Raw genomic sequence first — 22,787 nt, 5'->3', positions numbered from 1 at the left:
AACACGTTTTCTGCAGAAAGTAATAAATAAGTTGCAGGAGCATTGATTGTTAAGCCCAGGAAGGCCAGCGTGACAACATACCGGTCACGGAGAGGAGGGGCAGATCTAGGTGAAACAGTCCACGTCATGCTTGCAGGTTACTGTCGCTACGCTCAGATGCGCCCAAACCCGGTCGATTGCTTGTGTATGTATGACATGTCCAACATGCAAGAAACCATTTCCCCTATGTACAATCACCTCATCAGCAATCATTCACACTCCAACTTAACAGTTTTCTAGAGTTGGAATTCATGATGAGATCCTGACTGACCAGGATACCAACTTCTGTTCGCGCTTGATGCAACAGTTCCACAGACAGCTGAGCATCAACTCCCTCAAAACTACTCTGGATCACCCAGAGACAGAGGTTCAACCAGACACTTAAGCGGAGGCTGTGAAATATTGTGTCTGATACCGGTAAGGACTGGAATTGCTGGCTACCTATTCTGCTCATAGCTTGCAGAGAGGTTCCTCAGGTATCTACTGGGCTCTCACCGTTTGAGCTGCTGTACGGGAGGAATGTTTTTTTATCCTCAGGATGAGAGAGTGTCTGGCAAAATACCAAGCGGAGGCAGAAATGAACCTAACGGAGTCTTAAAGAGCACAGAAGATTTGGTACGAGGTAACAGGCACGTCACTGGGACTTTAGACCAGTTCAGAAGGTTCTGTTACTCCTCCCTTCTTCTACCAGCAAGTTACTGTCCAAGTGGCAAGGACCATACAACATCAGCTGGAAGAGGGGGCCGGTCACTGATGAAGTTCATCACCCGGACAAGAGGAAACAATACCAGACCTACCATGTCAACCTAATGCCAGCCACCTCTGTGACCCCAGCTGGCAGGCTAACAACGTGAACTGTGTCCAGGGTCCCTAAAAGAGTGCGAGGATATAGCGAAAGCTCAGTAGAGCCACGGAGAGGAGGGGTGGATCTAGGTGAAACAGTCCACGTCACAGGCTACTGTCGCCAAAACCCGGCTGATTGCTTGTGTACAGGGTACTGCTTGTCAACCCCTGTTCCCACTTCCTGATGACGGCAACAAGAAGAGGTCATGAAAAAAGGGGAGGAGGGCTTTTAAAGCACCATCTCCAGATTAACTTAGGTGTGTCATATGCAGCTTCATAATTAGTAGGCGTGTCCTACCTACCACAGCAAGAAACATTTCAAGGTCCTAGAGTGGCCTAGACAGTCTCCAGATCTAAACCCCATAGAAAATTTTTGGAGGGGGTTGAAAGTTCGTGTGGCCCAGTGACAGCCCCAATACATCACTGCTCTAGAGGAGATCTGCATGGAGGAATGGGCCAAAATACCAGCAACAGTTTGTGAAAACCTTGTGAAGACTTACAGAAAACGTCTGACTGCTGTCATTGCCAACAAAGGGTAAATAAAATATTGAGATGAACGTTTGTCATTAACCAAATACTTATTTTCCACCATAATTGGTAAATAGATTCTTTTTAAAAATTGGACAATGTGCTTTTCTGTTTTTTCTTATTTTGTTTCTCATAGTTGAGGTTTACCTATGATGAAAATTACAGGCCTCTCTAATGTTTTTGAGTGGGAGAACTTGAACAATTGGTGGCTGACTGAATACTTTTTTCCGCCTCTGAACTGTTTATTAGAAAATCACCTTTGGGTTGTGAGTGGGACCTTGGGGGAGAAGCAACCCCACCAGGTTATGGCCTATGGAGGGAGGGGTAATATGCATTCCTGACATTCACACTGTATCCAGAATCCATCAGTCCAGAGTCATATTGTAACTTTCGGGTAGTTTATAGTCTTGGTCAAGTTGGTGAGGGTGGAAGCGTTTCTTTTCAGCAGAATGTCCCGACAGTCGAATACGTGTTCGTTACGACCTGTCGCCCACAGCATGCCCGTAGAAAAAACTGTTCATGAAGATTGTTTCACAATAGGATCACTGAGCGGTCTATGACCTGGATATTTCCTGCGGGTCATCCGAGTTCCCCATACAGGTCTGACAGCTTTCATCCGAAGACGACCCGTATCCACCTGTAAAGGAAGTAGAGACTACGGCACAAGCTACATATAGAAAAATGGATTTCGTGTTCCCGATTTTCCTTTTTTATTGCTCTTCAGGTTGGGATGCTGTTACATCTAAATGCAAATACAGAAGGTTCAGACTTGCAGGTTGAAAAGAAAAATGGTTTGCTTGTTGGACACAGATCTTCTCAAAAAGCCCATTCTGGTCGAGGCTAGTTAAGTTGACCAGAACCACCAATGATCATTTAAATGCCACTTCATAGTTTCAGTGGCTTTTAATTACACTTTGCTTAGATCTCAACTAAACAATCTGAGGTTCTGATGATGGGCAGAGAACTAGTCTGAAACAAGAAGGTTGTGGTTGGTAATCCTTCATCATTACATCATTTCATAATGAAGTCATTTGTTCAAAAGACAAGCGAACAGACTAAAGCCCGGTTCTGATCCAGTGGCTTCTTGATGGAATGTTCCTGCAGCTCCTCAAGTGCCGTTAATGATGATTAGTGCAGGACTTGCTGCTTGCTGGTTTGACTCGCTCATGCTGCTCTGCTGGGCTGGCTTAGCAAAAACTCGGGCCGTGTTCAGGTTGTAGACTCCAGCTCGAAAGAAGCAGGCCCGCAGAGCCAGACTCAGCACCTCATGAGGCCTCAGCAGCAGCTTGTACTGACTCTGGCCGACCCAGGAAAACAGGCTGTGGAACTCCTGAGACTCGGCACTGCAAAGAAACCCACAAAAATCCAATTAAACTAGAAAGAGCCGCATTTCCAGAAGAAACTGCAGGGTTGAATGCTGTATTGCTGAATGAAAAGGAAACCTAAACGGTTATAATTGGCGAAAAATAAATAAACAACAAAACCGGGTATCGAACCAGCGACGTTGTGAACCACATCTCACGTGTCATGCCACGACGCCACCAACCAGGTACAGTGGGTGGGACTTATAACAGCAGTTTCTGATCATTTAGTGTTGCAGCGACTACAGATCTGCAACTCTCTGGAATCTGGGATGATTTAAAAGAAAAGTCAAACCAACAACTTGAAACAAATTACATTTTTGAAAAGCCAACAAAAATGTCTACGTTTTTATCTATTTTTTGTTGGGATTGATTGACATTCTAGACGTGAGGGAGCTTTGTTTGTAAAAGCTGAAGGCTTTTTTCCTCCGTCCACCAGGAGATGGTTGAACAGCTATGAAAGTTTGAAGTCGATTTGAGAAAAAACAGTAAATTGCATAATCACAATAGTAAAATATGTTGTAGTCCAAAGCCCTGTGAGCATTTTAACGTTTTATTGGTGACTCTAGCTGAAATAATGCCAAACTAAGAAGATCCAAAACAGGGTAAACTTTGGTGAAAATGTCGGAAGCCTCTCCCATTGAAACCCGTTGAAGTTATAATAGTTGAAAGAAGCAAAGGCTTTCAAGGATTTCCCATGTGTTTCAATGGAGGCAAACATCCTGGAAATCCTGGAATATCTTGACAAGTTCAAGGATTTAAAGGACCAAAAGTCATAGCTAGAAAAAAGCTGAAAGAGCTGAACTTTTAAGTAGTTGAATGGTTAGTTGAATAGTTGAAGCAGGCTAGAACTGTGCCATGACCCTTACCTGGTGCTTCTGTGTCTCAAGTCGATCAGAACTTCAATAGGAGCTGAGCAGCAGTTGGATAAAGTCAGGGTCACTGGAACCATGCAGAGGCTGGACACACAAAGTAAAAAAGACAAACACACAATAGTGTGAACATGACAGGTCTCTCCAACCCGGATGTGGGGTCAGACTGAAGGGGAGCTCCTGTTGGCTCCACCCTGAGGCTCGGTCTGCACATGACTCATGTCAGAGCAAAGGTGGTCTGACCTGTCCTGGAGAAAGCCATGCGAGAAGGTTTCTGGGTAGTGCAGGTTGGTTTTGATGAGCTGGGACATCTCTGGGGAGGGCAGGGCAACAGGAGGGGGGAGGTCAGACTTGAACTTCAGCAACACCATCTCCTGAGCTTCCTTCAAAAACCAAAGAAAACTTGATTTAACCTATTAGAAAATATACATTTCATGCACATAGAAAAGAATGCTTAACCCTTCATCGCCCGAGCTTTAGCTCCAGTGAGGACATTCTTTCAGCTACCGTAACTTTTCAACCATTTACACAATTAATGTAAGTCCAGCAGGTGTCTGAAGCTGAGGACAAAAGTCGTGGACTGATACACAACACTTTAAAGTATTCATGCAATCACCGTGAATCAGCGGATCGTCACAGAGATAAGCGGCTTTGCGTCGTTATGCCACATCACCGTAACGTGCAGCGTATCAGAGCAAAACCCATCTGCTGAAAAGCTGCTTTTCTCTGCGTCACAATCAGCCGATTCACGGGGAAACAGGAGTTACGGTACGTGGTAGAGCCTGTTGTTTAGGTGACATCGCCATAGTTAAAGGGCTACTGAGCCTGGGATTTGTTTCTAACAAACTACATTGTTGCAGGTAACAAAACGAACAGCTGATCAGACTGCTTCATGTTTACAGAATCTTCATCAGGAGCTCAGACGATGTCATCTCTGAATGTTTAGGGTCAAACAGGTTCTTGCAGACACCGTGAATACTTTTGAGGCTGCAGGCCTGAGGGGGGGGTCTACCTCTTTGGGCATCAGAGACGTGGCCTCTTTCCCGATGGTCTGCAGCGCCACATGAAGCTGGCCCTCCAGGATCAGCTGCTTGCTGTCTTCCACCACAAAGGCCTGCTCAGAGATGAACAGTTCACACAGTCATGTTTAGGAGCTGATCACGCCACATTTCTCATTTTCAGCCTTTCCTAAGAACACAAACATCATTTTTAAAAGACCCAAAAAAACAATTGCTTTTCTTCTGTTATTCATTCCCTCTTTTCAGAGCAGCTTTTTATGTTCTCTGAAGCCCCTTTGATGGAACCAGTGTGCAAAAAACTGCTTCCTCTTGGCTTATTCACAGTGTAAATCATGTCATCAGTGTTTATGACATGAAGTACCAATTCCAAATTCTGTACCATCACCAACCATTATGTCAACTCCAATACAAAGAAATACACAGACATTTCCAATAGATGGGAATTCTCAAATAATATTTTGGTATTAACTCATAAAAGTGCTTTCAGAACAATATTGCAGCAGGAAAATAAGTCAAACTTGAAATACTACTGCAACTATGTTTAAAACCAAAAGTACAATAGGATTGGATACATCAGGACAAAATACCATCAATATTTCTTAGAACTTCATAACCATTGACATTAAAAAAATAAGCACATTTTGTCTTATTCATCTTTTGTTATACCATGCGCCGGGTGAATACTCGATTCTGATTGGCTGCTGGGTGTGCATTAAAAAGTGATATACCACAGGATAACCGCACGGTGAAAAAAGAAGTTCCGGTCACCTAGCTTAAATGTTTCTTATCACTGCGCCGGCTTCTTTAAAACAACCTTTATCTTCATCATCTGGACAAAAACAAGCAGTAAGAGGTGAACTTTCTCTCTGAACTGATGCTTTATTCAACCCATCGGAAAGATAAGCATATATATATCGCTTTATATCGCCGAGTCTTACTACACTACAGAGGTGGTGCGCCGCACCAGGTAACAAATAGGCCGCGTCGCGCCGCACCTTTTGTGTGTCTTTTGTGAGAAAAGCGATCCAAATCGGAAAAAAACAAGAATTAATGACTAAAAACTGGTTAATGTTTATTGCTTTTGTAAGTGGCCATGATATAAACAGGTTAACGGCCTTCAAAGTGTGCATTATTACTTTTTAACGCACTTCGTGGCGTGTGTTAAAAAGTAATAATGCACACTTTGTTAGCCATTAACCCTTACTTAGATCAGTGTTTTTCAACCTTTTTTGAGCCACGGCACACTTTAACCTTGACAAAAATCCCGCGGCACACCAGCATCCCAAAAAAAAAAAAAAAGCAGAAACTCAGTCTGTTTTGATCTACAGCCCCCCCCCCCGGCAATCTGACGTGCATTTTTGTGATAATTGTGGTAGAAAAAGCAGGAAGTTGCAGATGTTTTTCTAAAAGATGTAATAAAAGTTAAGTTACATACAAACTGTATGTTCGTTGTGTTTTCAAGACGCTGTCCCTTTAAGCCAATGCATCATGGGAGATGTAGTATGAAAACTGCGACAAAACGGCAGAAAGACTCGCGTCTCTGAGCTTCATGGTTTTGTTCACTTGTTCCACGGTCTGACACCGGATTCTGTGGAAAGTTACACCGCTAAAGACGAGCTTTAGCTGGTATTTTTGTCGTAACTGACTGAGTTATGAGCTAAATTGGAACAAGGAAGTGGAGACTTTAACCACTTCTGATTGGTCAGACTGATGACATGTGATTAAGCCTTCAAGAATGATTGGTGGAGTCGTGGAGACAGTAAAAGCTGCGGGACTTTTCCTTACACAGTTATAGCTGCAGCTATTTCGGGTTACCGTCATTCTTATCAAAATGTCTTTAATAGAATCAAATAAACACAAAGAAAAAAGTATTTTATGATCGTTTATATTCCTAACTACTCAGTGTTTTATCAGGACCTGTTTGGATGAACAAAGAGCTGATTTCCTGGAGATGGGAAATGCTTTTAGATCAGTTAATGAGGGCAATTTCCCACGGCACACTTGACCATCTCCCACGGCACACTAGTGTGCCACGGCACACTGGTTGAAAAACACTGACTTAGATGATGAGACAGAGCCTGAGTAAATTCAACAAACTAAACTTATAACTTTATAAATGTTGGCTGCTGTGACCTCAAAGACATCACCAAAAAACTGCTAAGCAGCTCACAGATCAGCTTAGCTGTTCCCGTCACACATGCGCTCGCCTTCCTCGCTCCCATCAGCCCACCCTTCATCTCAGCTGACAGGTGGGCCAATCTCACGTTTTCATTTCACAGCGTTTTTTTCCTACAATGCGCATGAATTTAAATCACCCGTTCATGATGGCTGATGCAGAAAAGTGTCAGCATTTTTAGAGGTGGGCGGGGTCACAGCAGCAGTGCTTCGTGATTGGACCATTTCCTCATGATCCCATAGGGGGAAAAGCTCATTGTGAGAGGAGATTGTCACAAATCCCAAGGATGCAAACAGAGGACAGATCAAGTACTAAGTGTTGTCACAGTGTCACTGCCTTTCCCTCTGCGCGCCCCCGCCTGCCCACCCCTGCTCTAAAACAACAAATTTGAATGACTTGATAAAAATCAACTTATTGCCAAGCACTATGTCATAACATCTAGAGTTTTTGTCTGGAAAAGACCTACCTTCCAGATGACGATGATGGTTAGATCCAGCTCATTGCATTTCTTAGCAATGGCTGCAGGATCAGAGGTACAGTTGTCAGGCGTAGAGACAGTTTTGTTTTTGGACCCCATCCTGGATGTCTTCTCTCCTTGCTGAAGCTCAAGGCCTCGACAGCAGCGAAAGAAGAAATCTCTGCAGGGGGTGGAGGAGCTGATGATCTGCATGGAGACAGAGAGGACGGCTAAGACTCCAGCACATGAATCATCTCCTGACCGACTGTAAGCACCATGTGAGCCTCCATTGTGTGCAGTCACTGTCCTGGGGGAGGACCCTGACCTTTGACACCAGCAGAAATGTTTAATTTGTTTCTTTGAGAAACAAGGCAGTCCTGGAAACAACACTACACAAGTCCAAATAAACTGCACACAAGACATAATGCGTGCATGCATGTTTGCGTGCATGCACGCATTTGCATGTGCATTTGGGAAATTCGACTTTAGACTTCAGACATCATAAGCATTGCAAACATGCTCCTCACCATTCAATAGTCAATCTATTAAAAATTAAGGCAAAATGCATCTTTAGCCACAGGGTTGTAGAGGAAGCTGGTGTTACTCTTTACTGATGAATGACTTCCATAAAGCAAAGGTTGTTCTGCAGCAGGTGTGTGCTGGGATTATTCTAAAGTAAAACATGTACCTGTTCATTTCCAAGATTCAGATCTGCAAAGATGTATTTCTCCACAGAGTCCATGGAAGCTGGAAAAACCAGAAGATACTTGTGAGCCTGAAGGCTACCGTACAGCCAGGAGTACACCCTGACGGGTAACAGTGCCTACCTGGGAGGGGGGCACATGGCGTGGCTCTGAAGCAAAGCTTGGCCTTCTCTCTGCTGCTCAGCTTACAGTCTATGGGAGATGAAGAACACATGCTGAGACTGGGAGCCCTGCACTAGGGGATGTAGTGGAGCCATGACAATAAGACTTCCTTTCTACCGGTCCCCACAAATCCACGGATGCAGAAATTAAGATAGAGGTTTGGTGTGAAGCTCAAACTGCTTCGTCTAAAGCTTGACAGGAGGAGCTTCACATGCTGTGGTGTTAGTCTGGTATCCATTACCATACAGAGGAGAGTCAAAAATGATGTGCTGCTAAGTACAATGACATCACACCCCAGTGCTCTCCAGCAGTGATAGTGCACTCACTTAAGACACATGTGCTTGAGCTCTGGATCTCAGGAAGAATGTGGAAAAGGCAGACACCAGATTGGATCCCCATGTATGATTTTCAGTAATGGTGGCTCCATGTAGAGTTAGAAGTGAATCTTCCACATATTTATCAAATACCAACCCCTCTGTGACAAAGGTCAAACGTAGCAGGGTTCAACATTAACCAAAACCTAAGCCGTTCTGAGCATCTATTCATGAAATGAACTGAATCTTCATCATTGCAAAGCCCATTTGCAAAGCGAAGGTTTAGCTAACTTACATTTGCTTCACCTTCAAGTATCTAGATACAAAGCATCGTGGCTCTAAATTAAGATGACACTTTCAATTATTATTAGTGTTTGTTTTTGTAAGAGAATAATCATCAACTGAAACTTTATAAATGAAGGGAAGAACAGTTCTGCTTTCAAATACATCCATTATTTTTACAGAGAAATGTTTGGCTACTAGAAGTCTAATTTGACTAGTAACAAAAGAAGTTAATTTGGAGCCCTGCTTACAATTATAACCAAATCACAACATCTTGGTGCAGGTCGTTCTGGTGACTTTCAGGTGAAAGTGGTATTCTGGAACATTAGAAAGCTGAAATAGTCGTAATGGTCGCTCGCTCTGCAGCTCTCAGGTGTGCTAGCACTCCCCAAAGTTTATAGACTTGCTGGCATAAGGTGTGTGCAGACGCACCATTGTCCTTGTCAGGGTTGATGTACTTGTGAAGGCGCCAGCGCTGACTGCTGCTGGACACCTGGACAATGTGAAACTCCCGCATGCCTCCTTCACTCTGTGAGGAGGCAGAAGAGACAGCACCACAGTATTATTATCGGCAGTATGATCTGATAGCAGTTGCACTCAGATGGATTGGTGGTGGATTGGTGAAACTGAAGGCTCTTAAGGATTTACTGATTGCTTAACTTTCAGCACCCCATTGCTCCCTGGCTGCTCTGCACCATCTTTGGGCCACAGCTATACAGCATTTTCTGTTGTACCAGAGGATCAAGCCCAAAATGTAAGTGGTATTTACATGGTACTTATTGTGTAACTATTGGGTACTTTCAGGGTATTTATATGGGACTTTTTATGGAATTTACTGGGTACCTACATGGTATTTTTTGTGTCTTCTTGGTACTTACATGGTACTTGCAGTGTATTTAAGTGGTACTATTTGGTACATACTTATGTGTTACATACTGGGTATTTATAATATACTTACTGGGTATTTACATGTTGTGCAAAGGTGTCTTTTGTGGTACTTCATATTTTTCATATATTTTGTACTTCATAAAAGTCGTCATCCTTTTTATGTTCATTTGAGCTTGTATTGTGATTTTTCTTGTAGTTACAAACCCTGAAGAAGTCCTGCACTGTTACCAAACTCTGCTGAAGGAATTTCGACAGACAATAAGCACGACCCTCACATTACACCTTACATGTTGCCAGTGTAATATAGACAAAAATACAATAGATATGACAGCAACTATTGCAGAAATGACTTTGAATTTTTGTGAATTTGATGTTCTCATTCACAGCTTATTATGCCTTATGAAAGCCTCCATTTCTTGGAAATTTATCTCTACTCAGTCATCCCATGAGTTGGTTTGTGTGTAATAGCGAAATTGTGTTTTCTTTTTGACATTTCTAGAGTTTCCATAACGTTTGGAGCATATGTGTAATGAAAACGGAGCTAATGACCTGCGTTGAAGAGGTGGAGGCGTGGAAAGAGGTAAGCACTCACAACACGCTCACGATGACTGAGCTATGACTCAAAACAACTCGGACCAATCACTGACAACTGGTTTCAACATTGCGGCGTCCGTATCAGGAAGTATTGGTGAGAGATTTAGCCTCATTTCACAAGAGCTGGAGGTAAGGCAATTTCTATGGGTGACGTCACCCTTCGATTCATCCATTGTTTCTACAGTCTATGCTAGGCCTGGTAGTTAATAACAGGGAAAAAAACAATCAGTGCAGTCTGGGGGGTATTCCAGAGAGCAGGTTATGCTAGCTCCCACGATAAGTTTGAGGCTAAGGAAGTTGATAACCTCAGCTTTCGGTTCCAGAAATGGAGGTATGTTTCAGGGTATGTCAAGTTGCCATAGCAACTCATGCTCTGAACATAACCTGGTCCGGAGCAGGTTTAGTTGAAGGTTAGTTTGTTTACAGAGAGGTGAAGCAGCATGGCGTGTCCATTTGAAGATGATTTAGTGGATGAAGAAGCTCAGATAATACTTTTTCCACCATGAGAGGGTGATAAGACCACATATGGATGTTGGAAAGATAAACTTTTTTACTTTGATCTAACTTAATTATTTGCTTCAGTTAAGATAAATCATTTTTTGTTAGGTCACCTTAAAAATAACACGTAGTTTTCAGACAATTATTTTCCTTTCGTTCAAATTAATTCAATTAAGTAGGTGTAACTTTGATGCTGCTGTTAGATCGGCACCGCAAGGGATTCTGGGATATCATTCCCTTTGCCTGTCTGGACGGATTTGGGTTTAAGTGTGGCTTTTTTACAAAATGTGTTTAGTTGTTTAGCTGTTTTACTGTGTTTCACCGTGTTTTGCCGAGCTATTTTGTCCTACTATGCTTACGTCTCTGCACCATGAGTGAGAGTAAAGGATAGGATGATGAGTTTATATAGCACCCCTACCAACTACAATGATTATTACAGTGAAGGAAAATTCTTTAATGAATTTTTGCACTCCGTGCATTTTTTCCCGTTCTTTTTATTTTTATAAAAATGAGCATATCTGCCGGCTCAAACTTAAAAATATGTGAGTTCAAGAAATATAAGTAATTAAGATGGAAAAAAGATTAATGGAGTAATGTGACATTTAGTTAGATAAATACATAAATTTGAGTTGTATAAACAATTATTGAGTTTGAATAAATTTAACTTAATTATTTAAATTATTTTTCAGCCGTGTCACTTTTTTGATGGACTTATAATCTTTATCCGCCGTCATTAAAAGCTCACACTCCGTCTCACTGAAGTATAGCGCTTTCTTTTTTTCTCTCCACGCGTTTCCATGGCGACTCCAGAAATCGGCGATCTATTGAGAATGTCTTTATGTACCGTGCGTTAACCCAGGGTTACCAAGTCGAGCGTAATTACGCCAACTCATATCCGGTCTTTTGGAACCGACATACCCAGAGTAAGCAAGTTCAGGCGGACTTCAGCCAGAGTTCAGGCTTAAAGTCAGGCTAGTTTAAACATGCTTCCTGGAATACCCCCCTGTAAAGTTAAACTAATTTAATATGTACTAAGAAAAGGATTGTATACAATGATTAGTAATAAAAGTATTTGTCTTAAGATATTTAAAGATTGTATAACTTAATCCATTTTATAATTCTCTATCTATTTGGTCAGCCTTTGTTCTTGTTTTTCCCACCAAATTTGAATAAAGAAACAAAACACTGCCTGGCAGCCAAACAAAGGTCACTCACCGTGTTGACATTCTCCACGTCTACAAAGACCAGCGTTCCGTCACAGCCCATGCTGTCTGCAGACCGTTGCGGTGGAGCGGTGCTGCGACATGCCGAAGCCTGAACGCTCAGAGACCGACTGGCACAGATGAAGACCGTGTGACGCAACACGCGGTGGCTTCCCATGAACAGACAAGAGAACATAACCGTCACGGGTTCGTACGTCTGTCACGTCATGGTTTGTTAGGCACTACCATTCCTTACAGAACTTAATACATTAGAACATGGTGCTGTTTTTTGCTGCTACAGATGAACCTGCTGCTGCTAAATGATCATTTAGAATGGCTAAAGGGGGTTCCACAGCAGCTAAAAGAAGATGTACTACAGTGGTCCACTGCACCTGGCTCAGTTGGATCCAGCTCTAAGCCTGCCTGCCAGCCTCTCCAGCTCCAGCCTTCCCTATGGAGTTTCACACCTTATCAGGAATAAACTCAACTCCATTATCTCTGCCTGTGTCTGCTGCATTTATCCTCCTGCCTCGCCCTGTGCCTCAACACGCTCCTGTACAGAGTGCAACCAAATCTTTGATAGATGTATGACTCTGGGTGAGTTTAAACAAGCGAGAAAAGTGTGAAAATGTTCATGTCTGTCTTAGAAAAGTGAAATAAATGTGTAGTATGAAGTTTTACAGCCTTGAAACATCTATAGGTATCGTAAATAAAATCTTTTCCAGATTTCACCTATTGAGGGTAAAGGTCATGTCACACAGCCATTACGTACAGTACAAACCAAAAGTTTGGACACACCTTCTCATTAAAAGAGTTTTCTTTATTTTCATAGTCATGAAAATTGCCACACACAAGGGGGGGTCGTGAAAGGGGGCCAGGTACGGCTGATGCGACTCTGGATGTGGGCGGGGCCCTTTGTGCGGATCTCCCCAGCTGTAGCTCCCGCCGAAGGTCGTCCATCTCAGCTGATGCCTAGCAGCTGACTTGGAACTGGTGTGGATCAGGGCAATCCGACTGTTTAAGTATTAAAAAGCACTGCGAGGGCCCTCGCCACGGGCCCACGGCGAGGGCCTCCGGCGAGGCCCGCGGCGGGTGCTGACCATGGTGCTGACGCCATGTGATTTCTGCTCAGTGCTCTGAATGTCCACATGAAGAAATTCTGTGAAGCGCGGGTTTACGTGTTCTTTGCGTGGTTTCTTTGCACTTCTTCAGTGGTTTTAGCGTGATTCCTTCATGATTCATTAGTGAAAATTCTACGTAAAGAACGACAACTTTTCTCACGTATATTAACATATGACCAATTTCTATCCGTGCAAAATGTATGTAGCAGTTGTGTGACACTGCCTTTATTTTAACTGCTTTGATTAACAAAGGACCACTGTAATGCTAAAGGGTGATCTACAGAGGTCTATGAAACATAAATAAAGTTTAGCCTCAAATAGAAAACTGGTTTTATTCAAACATACAGTGTGTCCAAAGATTTATAACCTCTATTGAAACAGTAAAATATGTCCCACACAAGAGACCTTCAGCTCTGATCAATAATTTAAGCAAGCATTAACCTCCTTATGGCAGCAGACAGAACTGGACTGGACTGGACTTACCAGGCTGTGATCAACACTGGTGACTGAAATATCCTATTACAAAGTCTTGTTTCCATCATTTGGATGAGGTCATTGGTTTTAAATGTAGTGGTTGGTGTAGATTCCTTTTCACTGAAGCCCAGCATTAAGATTAATTGCCAAATTCAACTATTTTCATGCTTCATGTCCGTTTAATCACTTAGGTACCCTCTGTGACCTGCACTTGAATTCCATTTTTTAATGAACCATGAAACATGAACAAAAAGCTTACTAATGGCCAAGCTGCTCAGTTCAAACCGAGGAGGATATTCATAAGTAGAAAACAAGGGTGGTGTGTCTCTTCTTACCTGACTTTGAGTCCTTTTTCTGTGCTCTCATAGTAGAACAAGAAGTTGATCTCATGGACTCCTTCGTGGTCAGGTCCTCGGAGCCACAAAGGCAGCTGAATGGACTGGCCTGGATGCAGGGTCCCACCATCTATTGGGATTTCTAGCACACCGGACAGCTGGGTGAAGTCCTGAGCACAAACCTCAACCTCAGAGACCACTGAACCTGGCTGGACGGTGGCGGCAAAAGTCTTATAGGCTGAGCCGTGTTCTGCCGAGGCTGGGCTGGAAGGCGTTGGGTTGTTGCAACCAAAGGTAAAGAACTCAGGGTGTGTGGATGCCACCCGCAGGCCACACAGAGCAACGGCACCGACGTTGCAGAACTCTACGTAGGCTTTACGGATCTCCCCACACAGGAGAGCAGAGGGGAAGTGCAGGAAGAACACCTGAAAACACAGTGATTCTGTCAGAATGCACAAACTGCTCAACTGACATCATGGCAGGGGATGGAAATTTTCCACATTACCTCTGGAACCAGTATGATTATGGCAGAAACAGGAGATTCTCGAAAAGAAAACCAAAAACCTCATATAAAAACTTATTGCTGTTTGCTTATTGTTGCTTTTATTGTAGTGATTCTGCCGTTTTCTGTTTTTGTATTTTTGAGTTTGACATGGGCGTCGGCACATGTGGTTGGAAAGGGTCACTCCATATTTAGCTTTTGTTGCATCAGGCGTCATTAGGATTGATCCTGCATCCTCTGCATATTAGACAGGAGCCTCTACTGCTGTGCGATGACCCCCAATGTGGAGATTTCTCTGACTGGAGGACCACAGGTTTGTTTCCCCTCTGCTCAACCAACCAAGTGACCACATCGCTCCCCGTGTCCTGATCAGTGCTTAGCATAACAGTTCTGCAACAAATGCATGTGTAGAATGCATTCAGCCTGGAAAAATGAACTTTTTCTTTTATTATTCTATAAAACTGGACTTATTTTTCTACGAATCTTTGAACTTTAAGGGTTTAAAAAAGAGAAAAGTTTGAAAATGTTAATGTCTGAGAAAACTCTTTAAAATGTGTAGTGAGGAGTTTTCCAGCCTGTATAATAGTTGTAAAAAAGTAAAGATGAATGGTTTGTGGAATTTTCCTTTGGTGCGTTACTTTTGAGTCTGTGAGTGATGAGGGTCCACTGTAATGTTAAAGGTTTACAAAAAGGGAAACCCAACGCCCTGATTCACAAGCGAACTGTGTTCTGAGAAGATCAAATACAATCTCCCAAAATGAAAAAAGAGCAAAACAATTTACTCTGACCTCTGCTTGCAAAATCATGCCTGAATAAAAACTAAAACAACAGTAAATGATAACTTTGAATTATTTTTTTGTTGTTTACCAAATTTCAAATCAAATCAAACTTTATTTCCATAGCAAAAACTAAAACTAATGCCACTCAAGAAACATAATGAAATTTTTAAATCAAAATGAAAAAAACACTAAACAAATATTTGGTTTAAAACCCACACAATGCCGACAATGCCCACTTTGTTTAGAGCAAAGTGACTCAAAATAAAAGGCTTTTTAAATCAGACTTCTTGTAATCGTAACTTTTTTATGAACATAATGCTTAAACAGAAGGTTCTATGACCCTGATATGATCACGTATGGGGATAATGTCCCCGTAAATTAGAACAAGCTAAATGCCCCCGGTCATTACTGAAAGTAAAACATACCTCCATGAGGGGCATTGGAGGTGTTATGATGGCGTCTAGACGTCGATCTGTGCCATGGCGGACAGACATCTTTTCCTCTTTGGTTTGGTTCAGTCTGGGGCCCTGGATGTTCAGATCCTGTCTTCCACGAACCACCAGCTCCATGCTGTGATGCTCTGCAGAGGGGGGAGTGGGAGCTGATGATGCTCAGACCCAAGCAGACAGTGCCATGCCAGTGCAGTGGCACAGAGATGAACCCAGAAATGGATTGATCTCTATCCGTTTTCCTCCTAACGTTTACATTTCTCCACAGGTTTTCTTCACTGGTGTGTTCAGAGCTTCCAATTTGGAGCTATTGATGCACTAAGCAGGAAAATGTGTCAAGAAAACACAACTGTGTTTCACTGCATTCATATTTCTAAAGAGGGGACAACATGCTACATTCTGGAAATGATACCAGCCACAGAACAGAGCAGCTGAGCTGAAGATACCTTCAGTGGTCTCAGACGAAGACAAACTCAGGTTGTAAGTCACTCCCACAATGCTTAGCTGACCCGTTCTATGTGGAAGCAGCTTCAGGCGAGCCTGAAAAGCAGAACACACATTTTATACTGCCATTAAGTTCTGTCAGCAGGGTGAGAAGGATCCATGGAAAACCAATGAAAATGACAGAATTAAAACTTTATTGGTTTAGCGCCTTTCATTCGTGTGAAACACAAAGCACTTCACATAAAAGCAAAGAAAATACTCATTGAAAATGACATTTATACAAAATTAGCAGCCCTCCCTCCCCCGGTTCCACCCTCCACCCGCTCAGTTCCCCACATATAACCCTATAACAAAACTGAGCAAAGACTTAAACAGTCTGGCTCGGTTCTGCTGTGCAGAAACAGTAATATGAAGATCCATTTATTCCAGTGACGGATCGTGCATTTGTACTACCTTCAGTAGTGCTACGTTTGAATCTCTCCACCCATCATTATGCATTTTTATGCCTCTAAATAAACGGAATAAACAAATAGAAAAACAAATCTCATTATGCAGTGGACACGGGGACGGTCAGCGCCAAACACACAACTCTGTACGTCTGCTTCATGATTCACTCAGATTTTTCTGATGAAGGAAGTCAAGGAGATCAGTGGAAGATGTTCCATGGATACATTACAGTCAGTCTGTTTTTAACTGAGACAGATCTAAAAGTGCTCCGTGTCTCTGTGCCAAACTGGACAAGGCTGCATGTGACTTCCTGAAACTTGTGCCCAATCAGAAGGTCTGAATACCGTGACGTTGTCCAAGCCTGCTAGAAGGCCCAGCTGACACCAACTCAGAATCTGATTGCTTGAAAGAAATGAATGTCCGACATTGTTGTTGAATTAGAAGGCCTGCAGAACGGGCCTTGAAGGCCTCTTTAGCTCTGACCCTGCCTGGCAGGACAGCTGAAATGTGATTGGGTAATTGCTCCAATGTGAAAATACGTCTGTCTGGAAGCAGCATAACTGTCATAAACTCAATAAAAGGAATGGACAGACCATTTGGAATGATTTCATGAGTATGCATTGACAAAATATAGTTAACACAGTATTCAGATATTTTTTAGGCCTTCAGAGAAGGCCTTGAAGGCCCTGACGGCCCACTATAGATTTATTCCAAGGCCCAACCAGACCACGGAGCGCAGGCTTAATTCGCATCAATAGTCTTGCCTCAGAGGTGAATTTCTAATGGACCTCTTCCGCTCTGCAGAAACTATGTCCTAGACAACAACAGGTTTTTTTGGATTAAAAATGGGATCATCATAATTATAAGACCACTGGAAACACTTTTAGAATAGATCAGAAAATGATCAGATGTGTGTTTATTTCTGCCTGGCTGCCTATTAAAGTGCTACCAAACATGATCTGAGGTGAAACTAAAGGGCTGACAAATTGATTTTACCATTACTGGAAGTACAATGAAATAAAATAAATCACCACAGCTGAGGTTCCGATGGGCCACGTAAAAAGACAGAAATGTTGTAATTAGGTTAATTTCAAACATTCCTAATCGTTATAAGTCAAATCAGTCCAGATCATTGAAGCGTATGGAAAACTCCAGTAAATGAAAAGGCTTAAAACATAGACGCATGAACCAGAGACCCCCAGGACTGCAGAACTACAAACCCACCGGCAGAACCCCAACTCCACAGAACTGGACATGAACAGAACCACAGCTGGAGATGTTTGATTCTGGGTTCCATCATTCAACTCACCATTCTGGTTTCTTCCGGATTCAGATGAAACTCCTGGATTATCTCTGTGGTGACAATGTCATCCTTTGATAAATTCTGTATAAAAAAGGTACAAAATAAGCCTGTTCAGCAACAAATGTATGGATCAAACAAACAACACATCTACACTCTTTGTAGATCATCTTACTGGAGTTGTTAGGGTCTCTTCATTACCGATGACCTCTCCAGTCAGCTGTTCACTCACTGGCTCTCTTATGGATAAAGACGAAACGTGTGGACTGAACCTCCAGAGGAGTGAGAGCTCGGACAGAGCCAGAGAGACCTTTAGAGGGTTCCTGAAGGTCACTTCCACAATGATAGGCTCTGTGGAGACACAGACACTGTGGATCAGAGATTAACAACCTCTGTACATAACATGACATGCTTATTCCCAGCCAGCCAGCACCCCCACAAGCTACTGATCAGCCCAACCAAGATGAGACGTTAGAGACCAGCATCACGCCTCAGTCCCTTACTGGCTAAAGGTCTCCCCCAGGTCATGGCAGGCCTGTTCCAACATTTTGATCAGGACCTGGGGCAGAACTGAACACTCACCCTTCAGCACAGCCAGTGGCTGCCGCAGGTTTTCTGTCTGGCTGTTCAGGCAGCACTGAGTGGGCTGGAAGCCAACGGGAACGATGCCTCGGTTAGCAGCAGCAACAAGCTGCTCCTCTAGACGGCTCCACATGGCTGACAGCTCCGGGTCGTACTCCTGATCCAGAGACACGTGCGTCGCCGCCTGCTTCTCCCCTGCAAAAACAGAGTTATGTATGTACCTCAATCAATGGTGACTGAGCCCTAAATGTCAGGGGTTCAAATCCCAGGCAAAACAGTTGCTGTGTCTGTGTGCGCAAGACAACCCACAAAGTTGGACAAAAGACTTTTCTGTGTATTTTTTTTTTCAATTTGTTTTTATTGCAAACAAATAGAGAATTGTTACATACATGAAATACAATGAAACAAAGATATAGTTTCATATTTGTAATACAACATGGCCAGTTTTTTATTTTTATTTTTTCAAACACCTCGAACCCCCCCCCCCCCCCCCACCCTCCATGGTTTGCAAGACAAGGATAAGATATATATTGTCCAATATAACAAAAGCATATCTCTATGTAATCAACTCGATGGCCAAATCGATCAGCCAAGTGGCAACATAAAAAAGAGAATTATAGTAACATATATAGCTGATGTGATATTTATATGTAAGAAAAAGAATAATAATAATAATAATACTAACAGTGCTAATAATATTTAAGAACAGTTGGATTATTTTAAACTATAAATTACTGAGATGTGATGGTAGAATGTGAGGAGGCCTCAGGTAGAATTCTGAGTTTGTCAAAGTGATCTAAAACCGGGCCCCAGATTGAGAAAAATTTGTCCTTTGATCCCTGAACTGAATATTTTATTTTTTCAAGTTGTAGTAGTTGCATAAGATCCGTCAGCCACTGGGACACCCTGGGTGGGTCCTTAGATTTCCAGTGCAGTAATATACTGTGCTTTGCTATTAGAGTAGCAAAAGCAAGAATGTCTTTGTGTCTTTTTCTTAATGTATCTGGGTTTTGGTGTGAAACACCAAATATGACTGCCTCTGCACTAGGCTGTAGACTGATATCTAGAGCATCTGATAAAGTTTTAAAATTGTAGACCAGTAGTACCATAAAAAAAAAAAAAAAAAAAATCATTTGAATCAATTCTACATTCAAACAGAACGCCATTCATGGATCAAATTTGCGTACACTGCCTTGGTTTTACCAAGCCTCAAAGTTCCTGTTTGACGTTTGTCCAAAAGTGTGTGAACCTGAAGCTCCCACCGCTTTTCTAGACCTGAACACGGAGGACGTTGATGAAGGCTTATTTCATTTGAAGAGTTCCACAAAAGCGGCGGTGAGCAGTGCACGTCTCCATGTGTGGTTCAGTCTCCCAGGGAGGAACAGCTGTTTCCTTCTTTACTGATTCGAAAAAATGATCCCAACTGTGACTCTAGAACTGTTCCACGATCCGAACCGTGATTTAGTGGTAATGTCAAAGTTAAAGAGGAAAATACACCTTCAATATTCCTCTATTCACCTCTAATCAACCCTCTAAATGTAAGAGAAATACACCAATAACTACTGGTATGTTCTTCCTAAAAGGTTGACAGTTTGGGATCCCGTGGGTGGCCTTAACTTCTGTGGTCTGCATGCACCTCTACGCCCACATTGGTTCTTATGAGTTCTCCTACATTTTGGAGGGCACAGTAACAAAACAAAATTTAATTAGGGGATAAATCCCATTGTTTTTGAGTCTGTGAGTCTGTGAGTCCCACTTTTATTCTGAAATTTCTACTGGGCTGAGCAGCTAACTACCTAACAGAAAGTAATGTCACAGTGAGCTGTGGAGGCAGCATGTTATTGCTACAAGAGAAGCTAGCAGCAGTGTTGCCAGAAACTTTGTCTTTACTACGGTTCTCCTTCCTCTAAACACACACAATATGAACGCACACTCCTCCCTCCACTCTGACACCCGCCTCTGTCGCTGCATGCGCGCTCCTCTCCTCTCCTTTTTTCCGCTCCGTCTTTTCACACAGGCACGTGCGGTCCCCAACACACACGCACACACAGGACGGAGCGGAAAAAAGGAGAGGAGCAATTCAGACACCATGCTCACTATTTTTTTTTTTTTAAACTGAGAATATGACGTCATCGATTTCACAAAGTCATTGATATGAGCAACAGACAAAACAGATCGCTTACATAGCATGATAGCATCGTAGCATAAAGCATCGTAGCATTTAGCATGGTAGCATGATAGCGTCTTGGCATGATAGCATCGTAGCATTTAGCATGGTAGCATGATAGCATCGTAGCATTTAGCATGGTAGCATGATAGCATCGTAGCATTTAGCATGGTAGCATGATAGCATCGTAGCATTTAGCATGGTAGCATCAGTGTGTAATGACACAGCTGTCTTTTAATTAACTCTTCATTAAACGTTCTGTTGCTGCTCTGAGTCAAGCAGGTTTATCCTCCAGTTCTTTCTGGATCCTGGTAAAAATCCTCACATGTTCTGCTGATTCATCATCTTAAACTAAAACCTAAACGGAGGCAGCTAGCAGAAGTTACGGGGATGGGGGGGTTGTGCGCGTTAGTGTTTTTTTCTCCATCTCGTGGAAGTAGCTCCTCTTTGCTAGCTCCTGTTTTCATATCAGATATCAGAGACCAAACAACCCAAAAGAGCAGAGAGCTGGGGAAAAACAATCTCAATTTTCCTGTATATAAATCATCTAAAACAACAAATTTGAATTAATCAATAAAAATCGATTATCACCCAGCCTTAGCCTGAAGTCGTTCCGGTGGATGTATCAGGTCTCTTGGGATCTGGTATAATTGTGGCGGGTTTGAAGATGGTGACTCTACAGCCTGGGATAGTCATGCTGAAGATGTCAGCTAGACACCAGCTAGCTGTTCTCCACAGGTTTTCTGTACTCTGGGAGACCCTCCACCAGGTCCCACTGCCTTTTTCAGCGCCTTTAACACCTGCGTGTGGTGTCTGTGGGATTACAGGGGGATTTTGAAGGTGAGTCTGCGTTTAGCCTGTCAAAACTGGCCTAGAAAGTGTTCAGGCTATCTGGAAGGGTTACATCCTGGGGGTCAGTGGTTGCTGGAGTTCTCCTGTGGTTTGTGACAGACATGCTGCATGTGGTGTGGTTGAGGTAGTAGCCTTCAATTTTCCAGGAGTGACCCCTTTTTGCAGCTCATAACGTCCTCTATTGTACTTCAATTGGTCTCTGGACTTGAAGGCCTCCCTCCTTTTCTTTATTATTTGCTTTACGTCCCCATTAGACCAAGGCTTCTGGTTAGGAAACGTGCGCACAGCCCTGGGACGTGCACAGATGGACATGCACCAATTGACGTAGTCACTAATTGTCTCAGTGTTTTCGTGAGTGTCATCTGCAGCTACTGTACTTCCGAGGTGCTCCAGTCTGTGGCCTCAAAGCAGCGCTGCAGAGTGGCCTGTGAGCTATCCATCCAGGTGCTAATGGTTCTGACTGAAACTGGGTTTGTTTTCAGCCTTTTGTTAGAAACTGCTTTGGGCCAAATTGACAGGTGGTCGGACTTTCCAAAGTGGGGTTGTGGCTCAGCTGAAAAGGCATTTTTGATGTTCCAGTAGCAGTGGTCCAACATTTTGTTTCCACCTGTGGGAAAGTTCCCAAACTGGTGCAGTGGTTCAAGTCCCCAACACTGATAAAAGCTGTGTGTTTTCATGTGCACTGATCATGTTGTGTAACTTTATCAGTGCAGGCTCCTTTTTATTAGTGGGGGATATTCACAACACTCGCATTGATGCACAGCAGTTCTCTGTGCAAATAAAACGTTCTCAGCCTTCAGGTCAGACATTCCAGGGTTCTCAGAGCCTGACTTTGAGAGTCATTACACCAGGATTGCTTCACGAAGCAGGTGTTCCTCCTTCTTGTGTCTCACACCTGTCCTCCGCACGTCGGTCCTCTCTGAAGACCATGTAGCCATCCGGTGGTAACGCCTTGTTGGGTGTCCTTTCTCCCAGCCATGCTTCACAGAAGCACAGAGGCAAATTTGCACATCTCTTTTTGTAGAAATCTGGGCGTGAATCTGGTCCATTTTTTTTTCCAGCAACTGGGCGTTAGCAAAGAGTACGATCAGGAGGGTTAGCCTTCCATTTCTAACCAGGCGGCAAAGCCTCCCGGCCACGCCTCCCCGTCTGCTGCATCTGCTTCTTGTTCTCCAGAGAGCTCCCCGCCAGGGGCCGGCCTTGCATCCAGTCCGAGTATACGCACAATATGCACATTCATCTTTGCGAAAGTTTGGATGTTCGTTTTCATGAGAGAAACACAGACAGGCTGGAGAGTCCGTCTCCAGCAAGATGTCATGAAATGGGCGGCACCCTCAAGGAGCGAAAGGTGGTGAGAGATTGAGTTATCTTACTTCCAGGTAGGAAAATGAACTGA

At 43.1% G+C, this 22,787-nt stretch overlaps 1 protein-coding gene across 2 annotated transcripts in view; it reads right to left on the bottom strand.

The window, feature by feature from the left end:
- Positions 1 to 2,101: 2,101 nt before the first annotated feature.
- trappc8 (trafficking protein particle complex 8) overlaps positions 2,102 to 22,787 on the bottom strand; it is a 43,727-nt gene continuing 23,041 nt past the window's right edge. For both annotated transcript variants that reach the window (XM_011472977.3, XM_011472980.3), the window contains exons 15-29: positions 18,373 to 18,567; positions 17,966 to 18,141; positions 17,800 to 17,874; positions 16,046 to 16,139; positions 15,576 to 15,730; positions 13,870 to 14,294; positions 11,953 to 12,109; positions 9,190 to 9,286; positions 8,123 to 8,191; positions 7,984 to 8,042; positions 7,305 to 7,502; positions 4,656 to 4,757; positions 3,887 to 4,026; positions 3,641 to 3,730; positions 2,102 to 2,753 (exon numbers count right to left, since the gene is read on the bottom strand). In XM_011472977.3, coding sequence (XP_011471279.1) covers positions 2,519 to 2,753; positions 3,641 to 3,730; positions 3,887 to 4,026; positions 4,656 to 4,757; positions 7,305 to 7,502; positions 7,984 to 8,042; positions 8,123 to 8,191; positions 9,190 to 9,286; positions 11,953 to 12,109; positions 13,870 to 14,294; positions 15,576 to 15,730; positions 16,046 to 16,139; positions 17,800 to 17,874; positions 17,966 to 18,141; positions 18,373 to 18,567 — 2,267 coding nt within the window. In that variant the 3' untranslated portion in view covers positions 2,102 to 2,518. The remainder of the gene's footprint in view (positions 2,754 to 3,640; positions 3,731 to 3,886; positions 4,027 to 4,655; positions 4,758 to 7,304; positions 7,503 to 7,983; positions 8,043 to 8,122; positions 8,192 to 9,189; positions 9,287 to 11,952; positions 12,110 to 13,869; positions 14,295 to 15,575; positions 15,731 to 16,045; positions 16,140 to 17,799; positions 17,875 to 17,965; positions 18,142 to 18,372; positions 18,568 to 22,787) is intronic.

This window comes from Oryzias latipes, chromosome 4 (assembly GCF_002234675.1).
Source record: "Oryzias latipes chromosome 4, ASM223467v1".
Lineage (NCBI taxonomy): Eukaryota > Metazoa > Chordata > Actinopteri > Beloniformes > Adrianichthyidae > Oryzias > Oryzias latipes.
Note: the sequence above shows the minus strand (reverse complement) of the source record. Positions and strands in the feature narration are given on the sequence as shown.